The 19,233-nt window shown below is 34.1% G+C and overlaps 1 protein-coding gene across 1 annotated transcript; it reads right to left on the minus strand.

Annotated features, from left to right (window-relative positions):
* Positions 1-659: 659 nt before the first annotated feature.
* On the minus strand, positions 660-14,718 carry LOC125811515 (uncharacterized). Its single transcript, XM_049491021.1, has 9 exons — positions 14,285-14,718; positions 13,750-13,866; positions 12,274-12,356; positions 9,747-10,207; positions 8,506-8,681; positions 6,957-7,042; positions 5,832-5,965; positions 2,462-2,764; positions 660-841 (listed from the first exon to the last, which is right to left on the minus strand). The coding sequence occupies exons 1-9, from the start codon at positions 14,627-14,629 to the stop codon at positions 660-662; spliced, it is 1,887 nt and encodes a 628-aa protein (XP_049346978.1). The 5' UTR covers positions 14,630-14,718.
* Between the last annotated feature and the right edge of the window lie 4,515 nt (positions 14,719-19,233).

Consider the following 19,233-nt stretch of genomic DNA (forward strand, 5'->3'; position numbering starts at 1 on the left):
TGATAGTTATGAAGGTGGAGATGGTTGATGTTGTAGTGATTAGCACAATTGTGGCAATTAGTGGTGATATCATTTGGTAACAGTTATAATGGTGGAGATGATTGGTGTTCATATTTGGCGATGTTGGTTGACCATTGTGTAATTTGTGATGGTTGATGGATGATGTTGACGGTAGTTGGTGATAGTGATGGAGGTGATTGATAATAGAAGTTACCGGCGACCAGAAATGGTGGCAACGGCAATTGTGATACTAGTTGACAGTGAATATAAGATGGATACTCTACCATCTTATTTTTAAGCTAAAGAATATGAAAAATATTTTTAAGCTAAACAAGATGAAAGTTTTATTTTTAAGTTAAATATGATGAAATTATAATCTTAAAATCACATAGCACAATCATGGAAATGCACACCCAAAAATATTTAAGTTAAATAAGATGAAAATTTTCATTTATAAGAACGAATAACTAAAACCTACATAGAAAATGTAAAAAACAGAAAATCTAAATAAGGTGAAGGGTGTTTTTGTAAACAAACAACTTATTCTTAGAAATTATGTAATGAATATAAGTTTGAATATGACAAGCCAAACAAGCAACCAAAATTAATCCCAACATAACTAATCCTAGCATAACTTGGTAGTCAAACCAAACGATCCCTTATTTCTTTACGTTGAAGTAAAATCCAGTACAACTGTTGGCATGCATGTGCAATATGGAATACAAATTCTTGTTAATTGGCTCTCCTTCCAAACACGCACTAACCTTCACAACATACTTAAATTCTCGCCCATAAAGGTAACATGCCACGGCGGCCTTGTAAGTCAGCAGTTCCCAATCACCTGCCATCAACAGGCAAATCAGAGTATTAAAATATAAAACATTTGCTGGAATACAAAGATTGAATAATACTCCTATATATATTAGCAAAATACCTAAAAAAGAGCATCTAAGATGACGAACAACCGTTACAAAGTAATGAGCCTTACTTTAAAGTAAACATGTCTTCACTTCAGTAAATAGACTTAAAATCAAGATAAGATTAATTTAAAAGTAAAGAGTATGTAAAAGTATTTTGTTCATCAGTGGATTCTCAAGAATGAGTTTTTCTCCATGTTGTTTCTGACATTTGAATATGTTTTCTCTTCCTCAATGAAATAGGTTTGGGTGAGGAATATTAGTAGTTCAGTTGGTTGACTTACTACCTGAACTTTCACCATGTTGGTGAGAGTTTGATTCCCCACCTTGTAATCCCCTTCCCATTTCCATTTCCATTTCCCTAACCCTGTATTTAAAATTTTCTAAAAAACGGATCTGTTGTGGTGTTTTCATAGCTTAGATTCTTTTTTCCCCTGAAATACTGTGTTTGTTCAGTAGGTTGCTTTGAAATTTCTCATTTTGTAAGGATTGGTGTAAAAGTTGTAATCTTTTGGCATTCTGTCTTCTTCTGTCTAACTTGTACATTTAACTAGACTCAAAACTTAATTGCAAGAGGCAGAGGAAACCAAATGTTAGTCTGGGTGAAGTTGGAGATATCCCTGCTGCATGTGGCATTTCTAATCTAATATATACAAGAGAGAGTTTGGTCATCACAGGTGGAAAACTGAACTTAAAGAAGGCAACCCGGTGAACTAAGCTCCCGCTACGTGCGGGGTTGGGGGAAGGGATGGATCACAAGGGTCTATTGTACACAGTCTTACTCTGCATTTCTGCAAGAGGCTGTTTCCACAGCTCGAACCCGTGACCTCCCGATCACATGGTATGGGAAAGAGAAAACTGAACTTCTGCAAGTGTAAAGACTCGGAGAACAAGGATGTTTTTTCACCCCCTCAAAATGGCCCACACCCATATTTGGGGCCTTGGATGCAGGCATCTTGCCAAAGTATCCATCCATAGATATGCAAGAAAACGGAGAAAACAAGAACCTAATATCAATCAAAGTCGGTTTCTAATTTGTCTAAGACCTGACACTATTAACAATGCAGTATTATGTCTTGGAACCACATGAATTTTTTAATAATTTGAATTTTAACTCTTGTACATCTATACTAGTACTAACTATTAAAGCCAATTCTTGACTTTTGCATCATATATATTGGTTTTAAGAAACTAGAAAAACTTAGAAGCTGGATCAGCAAACAGTTTTTTGTTAGGATCCATGCAGTTTTCCACACAACTGTTTTCAGGCAAATATAATTCAAGGTGGATCAGGTTCTTCAGAAATTTGTGAACAGATTATTTTCCTGCTAGAAAGTTGAGCATAAACAAACACAATAAAACTGCTACACATCAAACGCTATGGGGCAAGATGTGGTGGGGGATCAAACCAAACAGCTAATATACAAACCTTAATCACCTCAAACCAAGATCAAGCCCACAAAGCTTTAGTATTTAGTATTTGGACCTTTGTTGTGGTAAACAAGTGAACTTAGTTGCATGCTAAAAAGAAAGAAATGTTGTACCTGAAGCAATATCTGAAGTGAGTATATTCTGGCTGAAGTGACGAGTCAGCCACCATCTGCAACGGAGCCTCCATGACTTGCTAGACTCATAATCACTAAATATTTTTGGAATCTGACTATTCCAAAATGAGAATTTATGCTTCTCACTATCTTCACCGTTGGAGCACACAGACATGCAATCTTCTTCACATTGAGAAAGCCTCAGGAAACAACAAGCCAACTCCTTCCATGTGTCACATTTTGCATAAGTAGCATCTAAATGCAAAGCTATCATTTCCATCAGCTTTTCAGTGCTATACTCTCCTGATGATGGTATACACCAAGCCCGAGGAAAAACAGAAAAAAACTCAATATACAATGCATAATGCATCAATTGCAAAACTAAGGTATCATTTGGGGCAGTCCCACAAAATGGGACTTTCTTTTCAGTGCTATAATCTCCTGATGTTAATATAAACCAAGGCCAAGGGAAACCCGGGAAAAAAAACTCAATATACAATGATTAATGCATTAATTGCAAAAATAAGGTATCATTTGGGGGTTCTAGACTGTTTTCTTACTAGTATTATTAATTTTCTGTTGGCATTATCTTATCCTTCGATTTTATTACAATTGTTGTTTCATTTATTTTGATTATCTATACTATTTTATTGTCAGTACTTTTCTTTCTTCATTATTTTCATCATTGCTTTTTTACACTTGCTCATCTTTCAAGCCTGTTCTCGAGCCGAGGGTCTATCGGAAACAACTTCTCTACTCTCTCAAGGAAAGGGGTAAGGTTTGCGTACACTTCACCCTCCCCAGACTCCACTCTGTGGGACTATGTTGGGTATGTTGTTGCATCTCCTAAAATCAACAAATCTAAAACTAGGGTAGTATCTTGCAAGCATAGATCCTAAGAATTTTCAGTAAATAAGCTAAGCTAGTTTTCTTCTATTTTGAGATCTGGAACTCACTGGTATATACATATTTTTGCTTTTTTGTAATTCCAATGCAGATTGTTCAGTTCTCCAGGGGGTACATCAATAAGAGGAATACGTTGCCTCTAACTTCAAATTTCCTGTTTTGCTTTGTCTTAAGAGTTGGGACTGTGAAGGCAACCTTGTAGCAATAGCTCCTGTTTATATGGTTGACCAGGGTTCGAATCTTGGATCCAACATCTCCAATGAGGAGGCAAGGCTGCTACATTTGCCACCCCCAAGCCCGTCTGAGCAAGAGCCTTTGGAAGATACAGCAATAAAACAAAGACGCTTCGATTTTGATCACAAATAATCAAAAGAAAAAGTAAAAAGCTTTTTGATCCCCCCAAAAAAGGGAAAAGAAAGACCAATGATCCAAAAAGACAAGAAAAAGTCTTGAGAAAGAGAGGAAAAACTAGAAGAGCAACAAAAAAAAGGAATGAAAAAACAAAACTAAATGAGCCATTTGAAAACTGTGAAATACACATTGTGCCATGTCAAGGCATCGTGCTTAATAGGCATAGTCTTAAGAAGTCCCACATCGGTAGAGAGATGAGAAATTGGTCTCCTTAGATGGACTTGGACAAACCTCCCCCCACAATGAGCTAGTTTTTGGGGTTGAGTTAGGCCCATGTACTATATCTTTTCATGGTATCTAAGCAGAATCCATCTCACCCAATGTTGGGGCCCCCAAAATAAAAAATTGCCCACGCACCAAATGCTAAGCACTGGACGTGAGATGGGTGTTAAAGAATGACAAAAGTCTCACATTGGTGGTTAATGAGGTGGATGGACTCCTTATAAGGCTTGGGCAATCCTCCTCCCTTCGAGCTAGTTTTTGGGGTCTAAGTTACGCCCAAGACCTAATTTAACATTTCTTATAAGGCTTGGGCAATCCTCCTCCATTCGACCTAGCTTTTGGGGTGTAAGTTAGACCTAAGACCTAAGACCTAATTTAACATGATATCAGAGCCAAGCCCATCCCAATTTGTTGTTCACCGATGTTAGGCCTCCATTTATAAGTGTCCACGCTCCAGTTGGGGTCTGGGCGTGCGGAGAAGCGTTAAGAAGTCCCACATCGGTAGAGGGATGAGAAATTGGTCTCCTTATATGGACTTGGACAAACCTCCCCCAAATGAGCTAGCTTTTGGGGTTGAGTTAGGCCATGGTACAATATCTTTGTAGTTTTCATAAACATCATGTGTTCGACAGAAGCCATGTCATTAATTGAGGTATCTAAATGGAAATCCCAAGCAAGAACTCAGATGTGCAGAAGATGTATGTTACGAAGATGCGGATGTTGAGATGCATGTGAGGGCATACTTGAAGCGATAAGATTAGGAATGAAGTTATCTGATAGAAGGTGGGAGTGGCTTTTGTGGCGGACAAGATGAGGGAAGCAAGATTGAGATGGTTTGAACATGTGCAGAGAAAGTGTGTTGAAGCCCCAATGAGGAGGTGCAAGGGGCTGGTTGTAGAGGGCACACACAGGGGTAAGAGTAGGCCGAAGAAATACTGGGAAAGGTGATTAGGCTGGACATGGCGCAACTTCATATTACCGAGGACATGACTCTAGATAGGAAGGAGTGGAGGCCGTGTATTAGGGTAGAGGGATATTAGTCGTAGTACTAGTCATACTCTTATAGTTCTTGCCACATGTGGTTTATTGTGTTTTCGATTATCACACTATTTTGAGTTTGGTAGTATTCCTTTCTTGTAGACTTGACACTACTTTTCTTATTAATGACTATGCTTTCTTCATTGTATTCTTCTCCCTCTACTTGGATTTGATAGACTTGAGCCGAGGGTCTTTCGGAAACAACCTCTCTATCTCCATGAGGTAGTGATAAGGTCAACGTACACTCTACCATCTCCAAACCTCACTTATTGGGATTTCCCTGGGTATGTTGTAGTAATTTAGAATTTTAGAAGGTTAAGCATCCACATTGGTTAGGGAGGAATGGGTTGCGTTGTCTCCTTATACGGTCTTGGACACTTCACATTTCATGATTTAGCTTTTGGGGTAGATTTACGTCCAAGGTTCAATATCAAGATCAAGTTCATCCTTATTCGTGGTTTATCCAATATTGAGCCCACATAACGCTCCAAATGTCCAAGCTTGGATGTGTGAGGTTATGTTCAAGTGGTCCCCATTGGTTGAGATAATGGATTGCTTTTTCCTAAAATGGCCACCTCATGAGTCAAGAGCTCGCTTTTGGAGTTGAATTAGACAAGATTCATTTCTTGACAAAATAGATAGTTTTGTTTAAGCCAATTATTGAACATTATTTCTTGCATGTCCTTAAGACAATACTTCGGAGTGATGCGAACCTTGAGGAAGTACTAAGATTTTGTCTCTCTCTTCTCTTCAGGATGAAGTGAATAAAATGATTTTTCAGGTTAGGATGTACCCCTTCTATGCAAGCTGATGAGTCTCCCCAATGAGTGGCTACATGTAGGATCCTTCTCCAAATTTTCCTCATGGATTGCTGAAAGTTTGACACAGTTACTGCTGTCAAAATGCTCCAAGATAGTAGCTTTCAACCTGCATGTCACATGATAAAGAACAAAGAAACCAGAAGAAATTAGACGTAGTGAGTAAGACCGGAGAAAAAGAAATAATGATCGGTTGTACAGCAAGCACTCAACTAATGACATGCCAAGAAACTCATTACGGAAAATTGTCACATGTTACTGAACAATCTCTTGTAAATTTTGGATAGATACCTATGATTTCTGTTATCAAAACAAACACTAGGTGGAATTGAAGAAAATGGAATATAGCTTGTATATAGAAATTTCTATGTCAGTCCTTTCCTTTTTATCTCCTTTTTGAGATTCTGCTCGGAATACCTTGTAAGCTTTCCACATAATGTCTCATAATTTAGAATATAACTCTAATTTTAGATATTTAAATTATTTTTAACCGAATCCTTACACCCGTATACTTACCTGGATTCGTACCCTCGAATTTTAAAATGATCATAAAGGATCTGACCTCTAGATCCACACCCGTATCAGACACCCACACCCGAGTCCGGGCAACTTAGATAAAAAAGAACTAAACATGAGGCATACCGACCTTTTGAACATAACCATTGAAAGTGTTACCAGGACAGAGATCTGTCACAAATGATCAATACACGAATTTCCAGTTAAATTCTTTTAAGAATTGGGGGCTTGATATTGATACAGATAAAGTTAGCATTGGAATCATATCTTTTCATGTAAATACTGTGTCAAATGCATCTTGATTTAAGAATTGGAGCTTCACTTGATAGATATAGATATTAGCGTTAGTTAAGAGAAACTAAAAGGTTATCATTCCATAAAAGATCGCTAGTAAATAGGGAAGAAAAATTTAAGTGGCAACATCTATAAGCAGTCTGTCACTTCAATCTTTGATCATTCCCTTCACATCAAAAATCTTGATATACTAGTAACCAACACTGTTTTATCAGAGAAGTTCAAAACTCATCATGGTTATTATCTTTTAGGTTTATATTCAACTTTTTTCATAAGGAAGAAACAGCTACCTCAACTGAAATGATGTGTTGGAGTATGGAGTAAATTTTTCCACCTCATCAAGAGCCTCCTTTACCTGATCCCCGAGCAGCAGCATCTGCTAAGATATTAACTTTCAAGTACATGAAAAGCATATTATATATTAACTTAAATATATCACTCAACACCTGATAGAATCAATGGCGGACCTATGATTTTGAAGTAATGGGTGCTCCATTACAATTAACATACAGTTGCTACAACCATCAAATATAAGTGCACAACTATTTGAATATTGAAGGTAAAATTATTTAACAAGTAAAACTATAATAAATATTCATTTAAAATTGTCATTCTATTCACAATTATTCTAGACACTTTCATATTATTCAAACAATGAATAATAGCATCCATTGCTTACTAGATTTATTTCCAAAAATATTCAGTGTGAGATTAGCCTTAGATTGAATATTTTGATTTTAATTACACAATTAATAAACAAAAAAGTTACACATAAGATGCTAATCTGAAAAGTCATATGAGAAAAAGAAAATTATAAGGGTGTCCTGGAGAATGGATAGAAAGTACAAATGGAAAAGAGAGAATAAAAGGAAATGTAAACAAATAAGAAAATAAACGGAAATAGAAAATGAACATCAAAGTAAGAGCTTTTATAAGTGAGAACAAAAAAAAGAATTCCTTCTGTTTTGGAGGAAGATGAAGTTTTTTTAGGAGGGGAAGTAAAAAGAACTAGAGTTTTTTGTTCTGGAAGCGAATGTATTTCTGGAAAATGGATGGAAAGTAGAAATGGCAAAAAGAGAGTAAAAAGGAAAGGAAGACAAATAAGAAAATAACAACATTACCAGTTTCAGAAAATAAAAGGAAAAAGAAAATGAACATCATCAGAATAAGAAAAAATTGTAGAAAATGAGAATCAAACTTGTGTCGCGGAGGATTTGGTCAACATTTCTCCCGCCATTCAACTGAAGCACTCAGTGACATGTGTCTGTCGATGCTAACTGATGAAGTTTAACCTTTTCTACAAATTGTCAATGTAAATAGAGTATCTAGATTCCAACTTGGAAGTAATGGGTGCTCGAGTACCCACAAGATCCAACGTAGGTCCGCCTCCGCATAGAATAAATAAGATGGAATATTTGCAAAGATATTCTTGAAGTATATATTTACAAAGCATTCATAAATATTATAATTTTTAACATTCTTCAACACAAACAACTTGAGATGAAACTAATTTGAGGTGGTGCGTTTAATATACCAGCTTAATTTCGAGCTCAAGCTGTGTTCAACAACTTGACTCATTATGAGCCCTAGGGTTAGGTTTCTCACAAAAAGGAGTTCTCCTCTATTGGTTTTACTTGATGAAGCACAACGATCAGCATGCAGAAAATAGAGATACACAAACAGATACATGTAACCAACCAATATGAGGTTACGGAGTCCTCTTTCAAGAGCTGGGGATAATGTGAACATGCATGATCTTCCTAGCACATCTACAAAAAGCAGTTCTAAATACAATTTGAAAAAATCTGTGTGAATTCTTTCTTGGACATAAGCAATTACCTGTATTAAAGGATGAAAAGCCTCCAGCACTGGTGGACTCGAATGCAGAGCATGCCGTAAATACTTTATTGCATTCTTATAGTGGTCATTACGCAGGGTCCGATGCCTATTGAGATCATCCTCTAAATTTTCAGTTGAGGAAGGCAATTGTAAAGGCAATAACCACAGTGGAAGACCTACATTTGAATAGAGTAAGAAATATATCATGATTAAATCTAATCAGCATGAAGAACATGACATATATTATATTATTGTTGGGAGCTGGGAGGTGGCAGTTATTTTGTGGAATTAGTCGAGTTACGCGTAAGCTGGCCCGGATACCGCAGTTATCTAAAAATAAAGGACATAATGTATCTCAATTGGACCTCAACAGAACCAGAACCTAGTTGAATGCACAATACCCACCTTCACAAGGATTGAAGGGCTTAGAAATTCAATATTCTATACACCTCATGTCAACTACCGTTTCATCCTTTTGAGAATATTCCAAGAGGACGTTCTCTCTCCTAAAGTAGTAACTTCCTCATCTTCACATCATCCCTTCAAAAAACTGAAGCATATACTCCAAGCCCATTTTTCCACCATCAAAAGTATTAAAAATTTAAGAAGTCCACACTTTTTTCCCATGTTCCTTGCAGGTATGATTTTGCAACAAACCAAAATGAGGGGAAGCTTGGCTGCTGTTGCCATTGGCCAGCTGCTGCTGCTCCCACTCATCTGGAGAGTTCTTGGAAGAATGCTAGTGCCATTCATTTTAAATTGCCCAAAGAAGCCCCAGACAATACGTGCTATAACTACATGCCTATGCAATTATATGAAACTTTTTTTTTGGCTAAAGTATACCCTACGCTAATACTAGTAACTTACCTAAATCCAAAGCAAAATTAGAGGCTAAATTCATATTATAGAATGACCAGTACATACTAAAGGTAATTATTCAAATGATAGATGAACATGTTCATTCTTGAAATCAACAATATTCAGTCACCAATAGCCCCAACTTCAATTAAGACAAGGAGATAAAGGGTCTTGTCTGACCCCTTCATAAGAGAGAAGGGAAAAAGAGAAGTGAACTTGTTTTTTCAGCCCATACTACTTATTGTACCTCAAGTCCAAATCCAATTGCCATAAACCAGGCTCTAGGGTTTTCTGCAAGTAAAAGGAAAATTTGCTACTCTTTTGAATTCATATATGACTATACAGCAACATAGACAAATCTTTAAGCCATGAGTAACACTCACCATGATTGCAGAATATGGAATGATAGGGAACATCACCACTCTGATCCATAGAAGAACCTTCATGATCACTTCTTTCAGCAGAATTCAAGTAAAAGTCTTGTGGCTGAAAATTGTCATTTTGTGTTTCTCCCGGCACATTATCATCATTGACCATGGAGACTTCTCTCTGTTGACTCACATCAACTCCCAAGATCTCTTTATCGTTCCTAACAGAGGTGTTTGAATCACAATGGAATGGAGAATTAGTCTCTTGGCCTTCAACAGCATCATGCCCCTCTGAATTTAAAATGGACATAAATATTCTGTCCTCAAAGGTCTCTGACTGCACCGTGCTATCAAATCTGTCCAACTCTTGCAACTGCAACTCCTTTGGGATAGTAGAATACCATAACTGATAAAAGGCTAAGCCCACAACTAAATTAGAGACTGGATCACTACCAAAACCACGTTGCTGCATGAGCCTGATACAAATCACAGCCAGGGGAGGTAACATTAAGCCTTTGGAATTTCATATACAAAAATGCTACCCCAGACCCCACATGTGTGTTTTCACTGGGTGTGTTGTTGTTATATAAAAATGCTATACTAGAAGTACATTCCAATAGAGCATTCATCCTAAAAGAGAAGATTTTGCATAGCCAGTTTTGCCACCAAAATTTGACAGATTATCATTGCCTACAATTTTGTCCAATAAATTTTTATACTAAACATTGGTAACAGCACAGAGAGGATTATCAGTATGCAACTCATATTTACTTGGTTTAAAGTTGGACATTCGGATAAACAGAAGAACGTGATATTTCTCAATTTTGCCTGATCAGCCTGTCATGGACACATTTAAGATTAACATATCCACCAAGTTTCGCAAAGGCAAATTTCTGATTCATCTAAATCCAGATGAAATTTATAACAAGCGTAGGTTGTATCTTCCGAAGTGTAATGGCTAGGCAATCCAAACCACACTTGTCAGGCCAACCATTTTCAAAAATCAAACAAGTATCATTTTACAAATTTCAAGAGTAGCAATTATCAACCCCCGTCCCTGAAGAAACACCATCTAGTTTATACGCAGCAACAACAACAACATACCCAGAGTAATCCCACAAGTGGGAATTGGGGAGGGTAGGATGTAAGCAGACTTTACCTCTACCTTGTATCTACGGTTAAAATTCAGTTTACTAATTCCAAGAGTAGCAATTATCAACCTCAGCCCCCGAAGAAACACCATCTAGTTTATATACAACAACATACATAGTGTAATGCCAAAGTGTAGTTTGGAGAGGATAGGATGTGATGAGGTAAGGTATGCGTACATCTTCCTCTCCCCAACCACTTGTGGGATTACACTAGGTATATTGTCGTTGTTGATGTTATAGAAGAAAAAGAAACAACGCGCGGTAACACTCGGCTACCTACTAACCTAATCCCCGACCTCCCCACCTTCCTATCTAGAATCATATTCTCAGTAAGCTGTAGTTGTGCTCCTGTATAATCACCTCCCTCAGGTTTTTCTTCGGCCTACCCCTACCTCTCTCGACTCCTGTTACCGCAACCTCTTCCTACCTTGACTCATGTTATCACCAACCTCTCACACATTCTCAGTGGCACATCCACACACTTCCTCTTCACATGCCCAAGCCATCTTAGTCTTGCCTCCCACAACCTGTCTGCCACGGGGGCAACGACCACTTCCACCTTGCCCCCTATAACTTTGTTCCTAATCATATCTCTCCTAGTGGTCCACACATCCATCTGAGCATCATCATCTCTGCTACATTCATCTTTGAACGTGGACGTTCTTGACTGGCTAATACCTACCCCCTACAACAAGGTCGGTTTAACCACCACTCTATAGAAACCATTTAGTTTATACGATTATGATAATTGGTGTCATCCTAAAATCTGGAACAAGTTTGATGCACCCTGAACGCATAAACAGTCGTCTTATTTCATGCGACTTAGTACATACTTCTACTAATTGGATTATTCTGGCCTGTCCATGTGTCACCCTTGTTCTCCATTATTCTACTCTTTATGAGAAGGTGAGTTCTTTTTTTTCAATAAACTGTGACAACTGGGGGTGGAGTACAGGCAGGATTATTCTCTTACTCTTTTGATGACATTAAGCACCACAAAATATTAAAAGATCCAGCTCCTTTGCAGTGCTAACCACACTACTGTAATGATTTAGTTTACGAAAATCACACCAATTAGCAAATAGTGATGCAGCTTCTTAAACAAAGTTGCAAACAGATTTATTACTTTGATTGTTAATTAGGAGTCTCTCTCCAAGAAAATGTCACTTTACTCTGCAGGTAACAGTACAATACTTTAGTTAACAATATTGACACCATTAGAAAGTGTCGGACTTAGCACAATAAAAAAGATTACCGCTCTGAACCCTTTTTTATAGCTTCAGTTCTTTTCGCAAAAAGCAAATAAAACTTTCTTCCATTAATTGGCAATTGATTTTCGCCAACCTACATGAGAAAGATAAATCATTAATCATTAAATGCCAAGAACTTACGATAAGGCACCCTGATGTGCATCCTGTGTGTTCCCGCGTTTGAGACAGAAAAGGATGTTTTCCAAATGAACAGCAAAACGGTCCTGCCACAATTCAAACTTCACAATGAGCTACCACAAAGGTGAAACCGATTATCTCTTTCATAAAGTTTGGAACACAAAATCATGCTGACATCACCGATTTACCACTATCACTTACAAACGCAATGTTTTTAAAAGTGAGTACCAAACATCAATGAATACTAACTTTAGCATCAAATTTGTGACAATTAATCCAACTCCTCAAAATTGTGGTTCAAATAACATCAGATATACAAATTCAATCTCAAACTTCATTATCAGTAGAACCTTGTGACTTACTTAGTTACACTACATAATACAAAGACATAAATCCATTTATAAACATGATAATCAATGGCAATTTTTCCCTCAGCGTCCTGAAAAGCTCCAAGGTTTTTTTTTTTGATGTGGTAAAGCTCCAAGGCTTTCTTAACTATACAATGTCTCGCATCTTCATCAAATGTCGTTACGGAGGCCATATATTTAGGTCACTAGTATTTTAACCGCCTTGAACTACATATTCCTAAAATATGTAGAAAATCAGACTTTTTGTTTGATGTTGCGATCTAACAACAAAAATAATAAGTCAATAATCTTAGCATCTCAAGGAAAAGGAAATTTTGTTCTTTAGAACTATTTATGGGTTACTGAAAGTAAATATACTAATACATTGCATATAAAGGGTACCTGACAAGGAAATAGTAAATGTTATAGGGAACACTTGAAAAAAGGCACCATGGAGAAGTACAAAGCAAATGAATAACACATTATCAAAAAAATAAAAGCTAATGAACAACAACAACAATAGTCAATAGACTTAGGAGTCATTTGGTTTGAATTCAAGTTATGATGGATTAGTTATGATGGGATAAATTATGATGAGATTAGTTCTGATGGGATAAGCTATGATAAGATTATTTTTTATTGAGTGTTTGGAACAATTTATTTGTTTACAAAAATGTCCTTCATGAATGTAAAAAGTGATGTATAAAAAAGGTTTAGAGAGACATTTTTGTCATTTCTTATTTTATCTCGGGATAAGTTATCCCAAAATTACTATACCACCCAAGGGAGGGATAACTTATCCCGGTACTAATTATTAATCCCCAGATAAGTAATCTCGAACTTGCCAACCAAACAATAAATTAAGTGGCACTATAATTTAATCCCAGGACTATTTGGTATTATCCTTCACACCAAACGACCCCTTAGTATTTCCACGAAAAGAAGATCTTGTTCTTTAGAACTTCTTTTGGGCTAATGAAGACGTAAATTTACTAGTAACATATTGCATATAAAAGGTACTTTGCAGGAAAATAGTAAATGTTACAGAAAACATGAAAAGAGCAACTTGGAGATATACAGAACTAATGAACAAACATATAAGCAAATACTTTATATATTTTTAAATTGTTACCTTCAGGGGCCAGTTTTTCATAGGTCCAAGCTTCTTCATCCAAAGTTCATAAATATTTCGTATCCTCATTGAACTGATGGTGTCACCTTTTATATGCTCAATGAGCTCCAAAGCTGCCTAAAACGTTAGAAATCATATCAAAAATGACTATTCTTGTTGGATAAAACTTTTTTAGAAAAACAAGCCATAATACATAAACAGACTCTCAAATTTGGGCACAACTGCCAAGTAAACAATCCAACTTTGAGTAGCCACATCTAGACACCTTAACTCGTCTACTCGGTGTCATTATGAACACTCCAACTAACAACATGATATCTATGCACTACCAGAATTTATGTTACACATCAGGTTAGTGTGTCCATGAGACACAATAGAGACAAATTGGAGTGTTTAGTTGCTAGCTGAAACCAACGTGAGCTCTCTAGATGTGCAATTTGCCAATTGAGGTGAAATTTGAGTGATCAAATTAAGCTAGAAACACGAAGTACAAAAATAAAATAAAGTAATTAGATTAAATTGAATAGATTAGTACCATAAACTTTGTGCGAGTTTTGAATACGGCTGCTTCTTTTGTTGTTCCTTTAAGAAGAACACTCAATACACCACTAGCCTCAGCATATTTATGTTGCCGCATCAATTTTTTCAGCATATGTCGAAGTCTTCCCCGATGTTCAGACTGTAAACTCCGACGATCTTTGTGTAAACTTCCGATTCCCCGTTTTAGACAAAAACTTGGTTTAGTATTTGCTAATATGACTGACTTTATCCTTCTAGCTTCAGCGGATGGGCTAATTCCACAATCATAATCGTCTTCGGGCTTATTACGTTTCCTGGGACGGGATTTTCGGGCCATTGATGCATCTTCTTCAATATCCATTGATGGCTTTGTTTGGAGGTTAAAGCTTTACTTCGATTTTTTCAGGGTTTAAGAAGAAGAAGAAATTGGGGGTTTTAGAGAGAGGAAAAGACTTAAATAGCCACTTAATTTTTTGGGTCATTCGCGCCTTTCTGTAACTAATTTTTACACTTTAAATTCGTGGTTAGTAATATTTTTTAAGTAATAAAAACTCGGAAGAAATACACTTCATAGTAAAAAAGAAAAATTAAAATTAAATTTTTAAGTAAATATAAAGTCTAGACAAATTAAAAAAATTAAATATTAATCTAATATTAACATAATTTTAAATATGCTTAAAAATCATCAAGCAAATTTATAGTGTTGTGCATGCGTTCAATATTTATTCACAAATTTATTTTTTAGTGGTGTTAATTAAATGATATTAAATTATTTCATTAAGTATAAAATAAATAATTGATAGGTGTTATTAATATTAATAAATTTTGAGTAAATTTTTATTTTATAATAAATTATAATATATATTTATGCAGTGTGGAGAAACCTACCATGTTATAATACATCTGAATCTAAATAAGTGTCTATATTGTGACCGGCATTACATGAAAAGTTACGAACCAAAGACAAACTAAAGTAAAGAGATGCTTGTTGAAGGCTAAATTAGCTATAATTGTCTATATTATATGGATTGAGAGATACGAAATAGTATTCCAACAGAAGGCTAGGAGCATGAAGGAGCTCTACCACACACTGCAAACTAATATATTATTAGAGTTAAAGATAATATAAGGTTGTATTATCATATATGTAATTTATAGCTTGCTTTTTAGAGTTTCGCTAGATATTGTTAGAGTCATAGGTAGATGAGGTTGTGAATTAAGATAGAGACAAATCTGATATGATTATTTCTTAATTTGTAATGTCGATTCGATAATTAATAAAAATCTATTAATTTCTTGAAGAAAAAAATTAAAGTATGAATTTAAAATCAAAAGGCGCAATTAAAATGGATTCCATGATTTTTTTAAAAAATTATAAACTAATTAAATTGAAATAGAATAAATAAATAGATTTTTTTTCGAAAGTGCCCTTATCTAAATAGGCATGTCGACAGAGACATGTTTGCTTTTGCCTCAAATTCTCTCTTATATAATATGTAAGAGAAAAATGACATAACTAAAGCAGTCTCATAATATTATATATATACTACTTATATATATGGGTGGATAACCACGCATGTGACGGTCAACATGTTTGTATCCAGAGGCGTATCCAGAATTTTGAGATGGTGGGTGCACTGTTATAAAAATGTTGATCTATGATATAAATTTGATCGGTTTGACATTTAAGTTTTTACTACTGCAAATCGTTAAAATTTTAAAATTATAGGTCTAAATTAATATATATATATATATATATATATATATATATATATATAGCAATTACTACTTAGAGAAGTGTTATCTAATTTTAGAAAGAAAATAAAACAAGATAAATATAAAATTCAAATTTCTAACCTCGCGGAGAGAGGTGCACCCAGTCATAATCGCATTATGTGATACTTCAAGTGTGGGTTCACACATCTATATTTCAATATTTTTAAAAAATATAACACTATTATATATGATCTCGAAAGGGGGTCATGGGTTCACATGAACCCGGTGACCCTCCCTTAGATACGCCTCTGTTTGTATCACCTGTGTGGTTCCACACTTACATATACACTTGCCTATTTTTTTCTCCGTTTTAATTTGTTTATCTTATTTTTAAATTTTATATATTTAAAAATTACATAAAAAATACTACAAATCATTCTAATTGACAGCTTAAAAATATTTTGCAAAAACATATAAAAAATTTGATTGCTTATAAAAAAATCTATTGATTCATAAAATTAATTTATTCGTGTCACATAAAATGGACAAAAGAAGTAACATGTATTATTTAATTTGGAAACTACATAAAAAGTATTGTAAATCTCAATAATTAACAACATATTGACTCTTGAAATTCTAATACGTGCTACATATATATTGGGACAAGGAAAGTAATCTATGTTATTTTAAAATTACGCAAAAAGTGATATAAATTACAATAATTAACAACTTAAAATATTTTTAAATTCATATTTGTTGACTCTTTAATTTTTATCTATATCACATAAAGTGAGGCAAAAAAGAGCAGATATTGGGTCCGTGCTAGCACGAGCACTTGTGTCTAGTGTGTATATATATATATATATATATATATATATATATATATATATAAATGTACATACATACATAATATATTATTTTTATAAACAATTTTAAATATCTTATATGTGTTTTCATTAAAACTTATTTATAATTTATTCATGGCGAAATGGTCTGATAGACCATTATACTTGTATACATTTGTATTCTGAAACCTTCTACTAAACACTTTGTCAACTAGATTCTTAAACACATTAAAACACAACATTTTAAACCCTTTCTCATCAGATCACTGTATGTGTAATCCAACCTCTTACATGTGTAATTTCATGTCATTTTTCAATGAACACGTGATAAATTAAATATTAAGAAAATAGAAAAAACAAATATTTAACTTTTGGAAATTTTTAAATAGCCATGTTCTTCAACCTCCAGATCACAATTTGAGCACCAAATTCATGTCAAATAGATGAAACTTTTCTTTATTTGACTTGAAATTTCAACTAGAAGTTCATAAACACAAATCCTACTAGCCACAATCATAAATTTGAATTAATTTTACAAATTCATAAGACCCATTTGTTGTTCTTCAAGTTTTCTCAAACTTATCAATGGAGTTTTCAACTTTTTTAATACCCACCATCAATCTTTACGTTAATCCATATCATACCTCTTCTTTAAATTCAACACAAATAATGATTTCAACTTTTAAAATAAAAAACACTAAATAATTAGATAAAGGGGGCTGGAAAAAAAATTAGGAGCGGGATTTGATTTGTTGCAAAGAGGAGAGTGGGTTGAAGAAGAAGAAAAAAAAAGTATATGACGGGTGATTTCGGAAAAAATAAATGGATAAAGAAAAAAAAAGAGAATGGATGTGGTGGGTTATTTTGTTGCAGAAGAAGAGAAGAAAGAGTGGGAAGAGTGGTGGAGAAGAAGAGAAATTGGTGTGGGGGTGGGGTGGAGAGGGTTAATGAAGAAATAATTTTTTTTAATTAAAAAAAACTAATGTTTTTAAATAGGAAATAGTGTATTGACGCGTTTGGAAGCGAGTGCATTTACACATTTTTCCAACTTAGCAATATTTATGTCACATAGGTTTGGTCAATGGTCAACGGGTTTCAAATATTGTATTTTAATAAGTTTAAGGGTCCAGTTGATAAAGTATAAAGTAAGAGGGTTCAGAATACAAACTCATACATGTATAAGAGTCCATTAAACCATTTCGTCTTTATTTATTAAAGCAAAATTTTTTTAGAGCATTTATAATAAATTTTCCGAGAAAATAAGTGAAAGAAATAAAGTTGACTATCAAAATAATGAATTCAAATTAGTCGATGAATAAAAATAATCAAAAGAAAAAAAATGTTTGAGAAGGATCAATATAGCCTAATATGAATTATCTCATTTTTAATAAAAAAATTAAAATTTATTTCTTTCACGGTAAAGTATATATAAGCTCTAAATAAAAAAATTGTGAAATATTATACGTGAATATTTTTATTTGACATTTTAGCCGCAAAAGGACGAGGAAAGAAGAGAGAGAAAACAATTGCATACGAATAAGGAATAAAACGCATTGGTGAAATGCGATTTATGAAGAACATCAATACAAGTGTTTTGCACCTTCTCCGTTACCTATATTGGATTTTTATTATTACTTTATTGTAATGTAGTTTTTATTAAAACTTATTCATAACTAATTTTAAATATCTTATATGTGTTTTTATTAAAACTTATTTATAAATTATTTTTATAATTAATTTTAAATATCTTATATGTGTTTTTATTAAAACTTATTTATAATTTATTTTTATAATTAATCCTAAATATTTTATATGTGTTTTTATTAAAATTTATTTATAAAAGCAAAAATGTTCAAGACTAGAACATTTATTTTATTGGTCTTATGTGTATGAGTGTCGGTGACAATTCTTGGTGGTCACTGTTTTCTTTACCAATATTAATACTCTTATTATAATAATTACTAGGGGTGGTCACTGCTTAGATAAAAACCGAAAAATATACCCTAATATGAAATATCTATAAAAAATAAAAAATTATTTTCACTGTAAAGTATATATAAGCTCTAAATAACAGAATTACGAAATATTATAAGTAAATATTTTTATTTCACATTTTAACCGCGGAAGGAAGAAAAAAGAAGAGAGAGAAAACAATTGCATCCGAATAAGGCATAAAAGGCATTCATGGAAAGCGATTTATGAAGAACATCAGTAGTGGAGTTTTGCACCTTCTCCTTTACCAATATTAATACTCTTATTATAATAATAATAATAATAATAATAATACAATAATAATAATAATAATTAGGGATTGTCACGTTTTAGATGAAAAATTCCTTCAAACTGAAAAATTAAACCAAATCGATTTGTGTTTTATTTGGTTTGGTTTTAGATGTTTAAAAAT

The sequence above is a fragment of the Solanum verrucosum genome, unplaced genomic scaffold (genome assembly GCF_900185275.1).
Source record: "Solanum verrucosum unplaced genomic scaffold, falcon-dt-bn FXZP01000238.1, whole genome shotgun sequence".
Classification (NCBI taxonomy): Eukaryota; Viridiplantae; Streptophyta; class Magnoliopsida; order Solanales; family Solanaceae; genus Solanum; species Solanum verrucosum.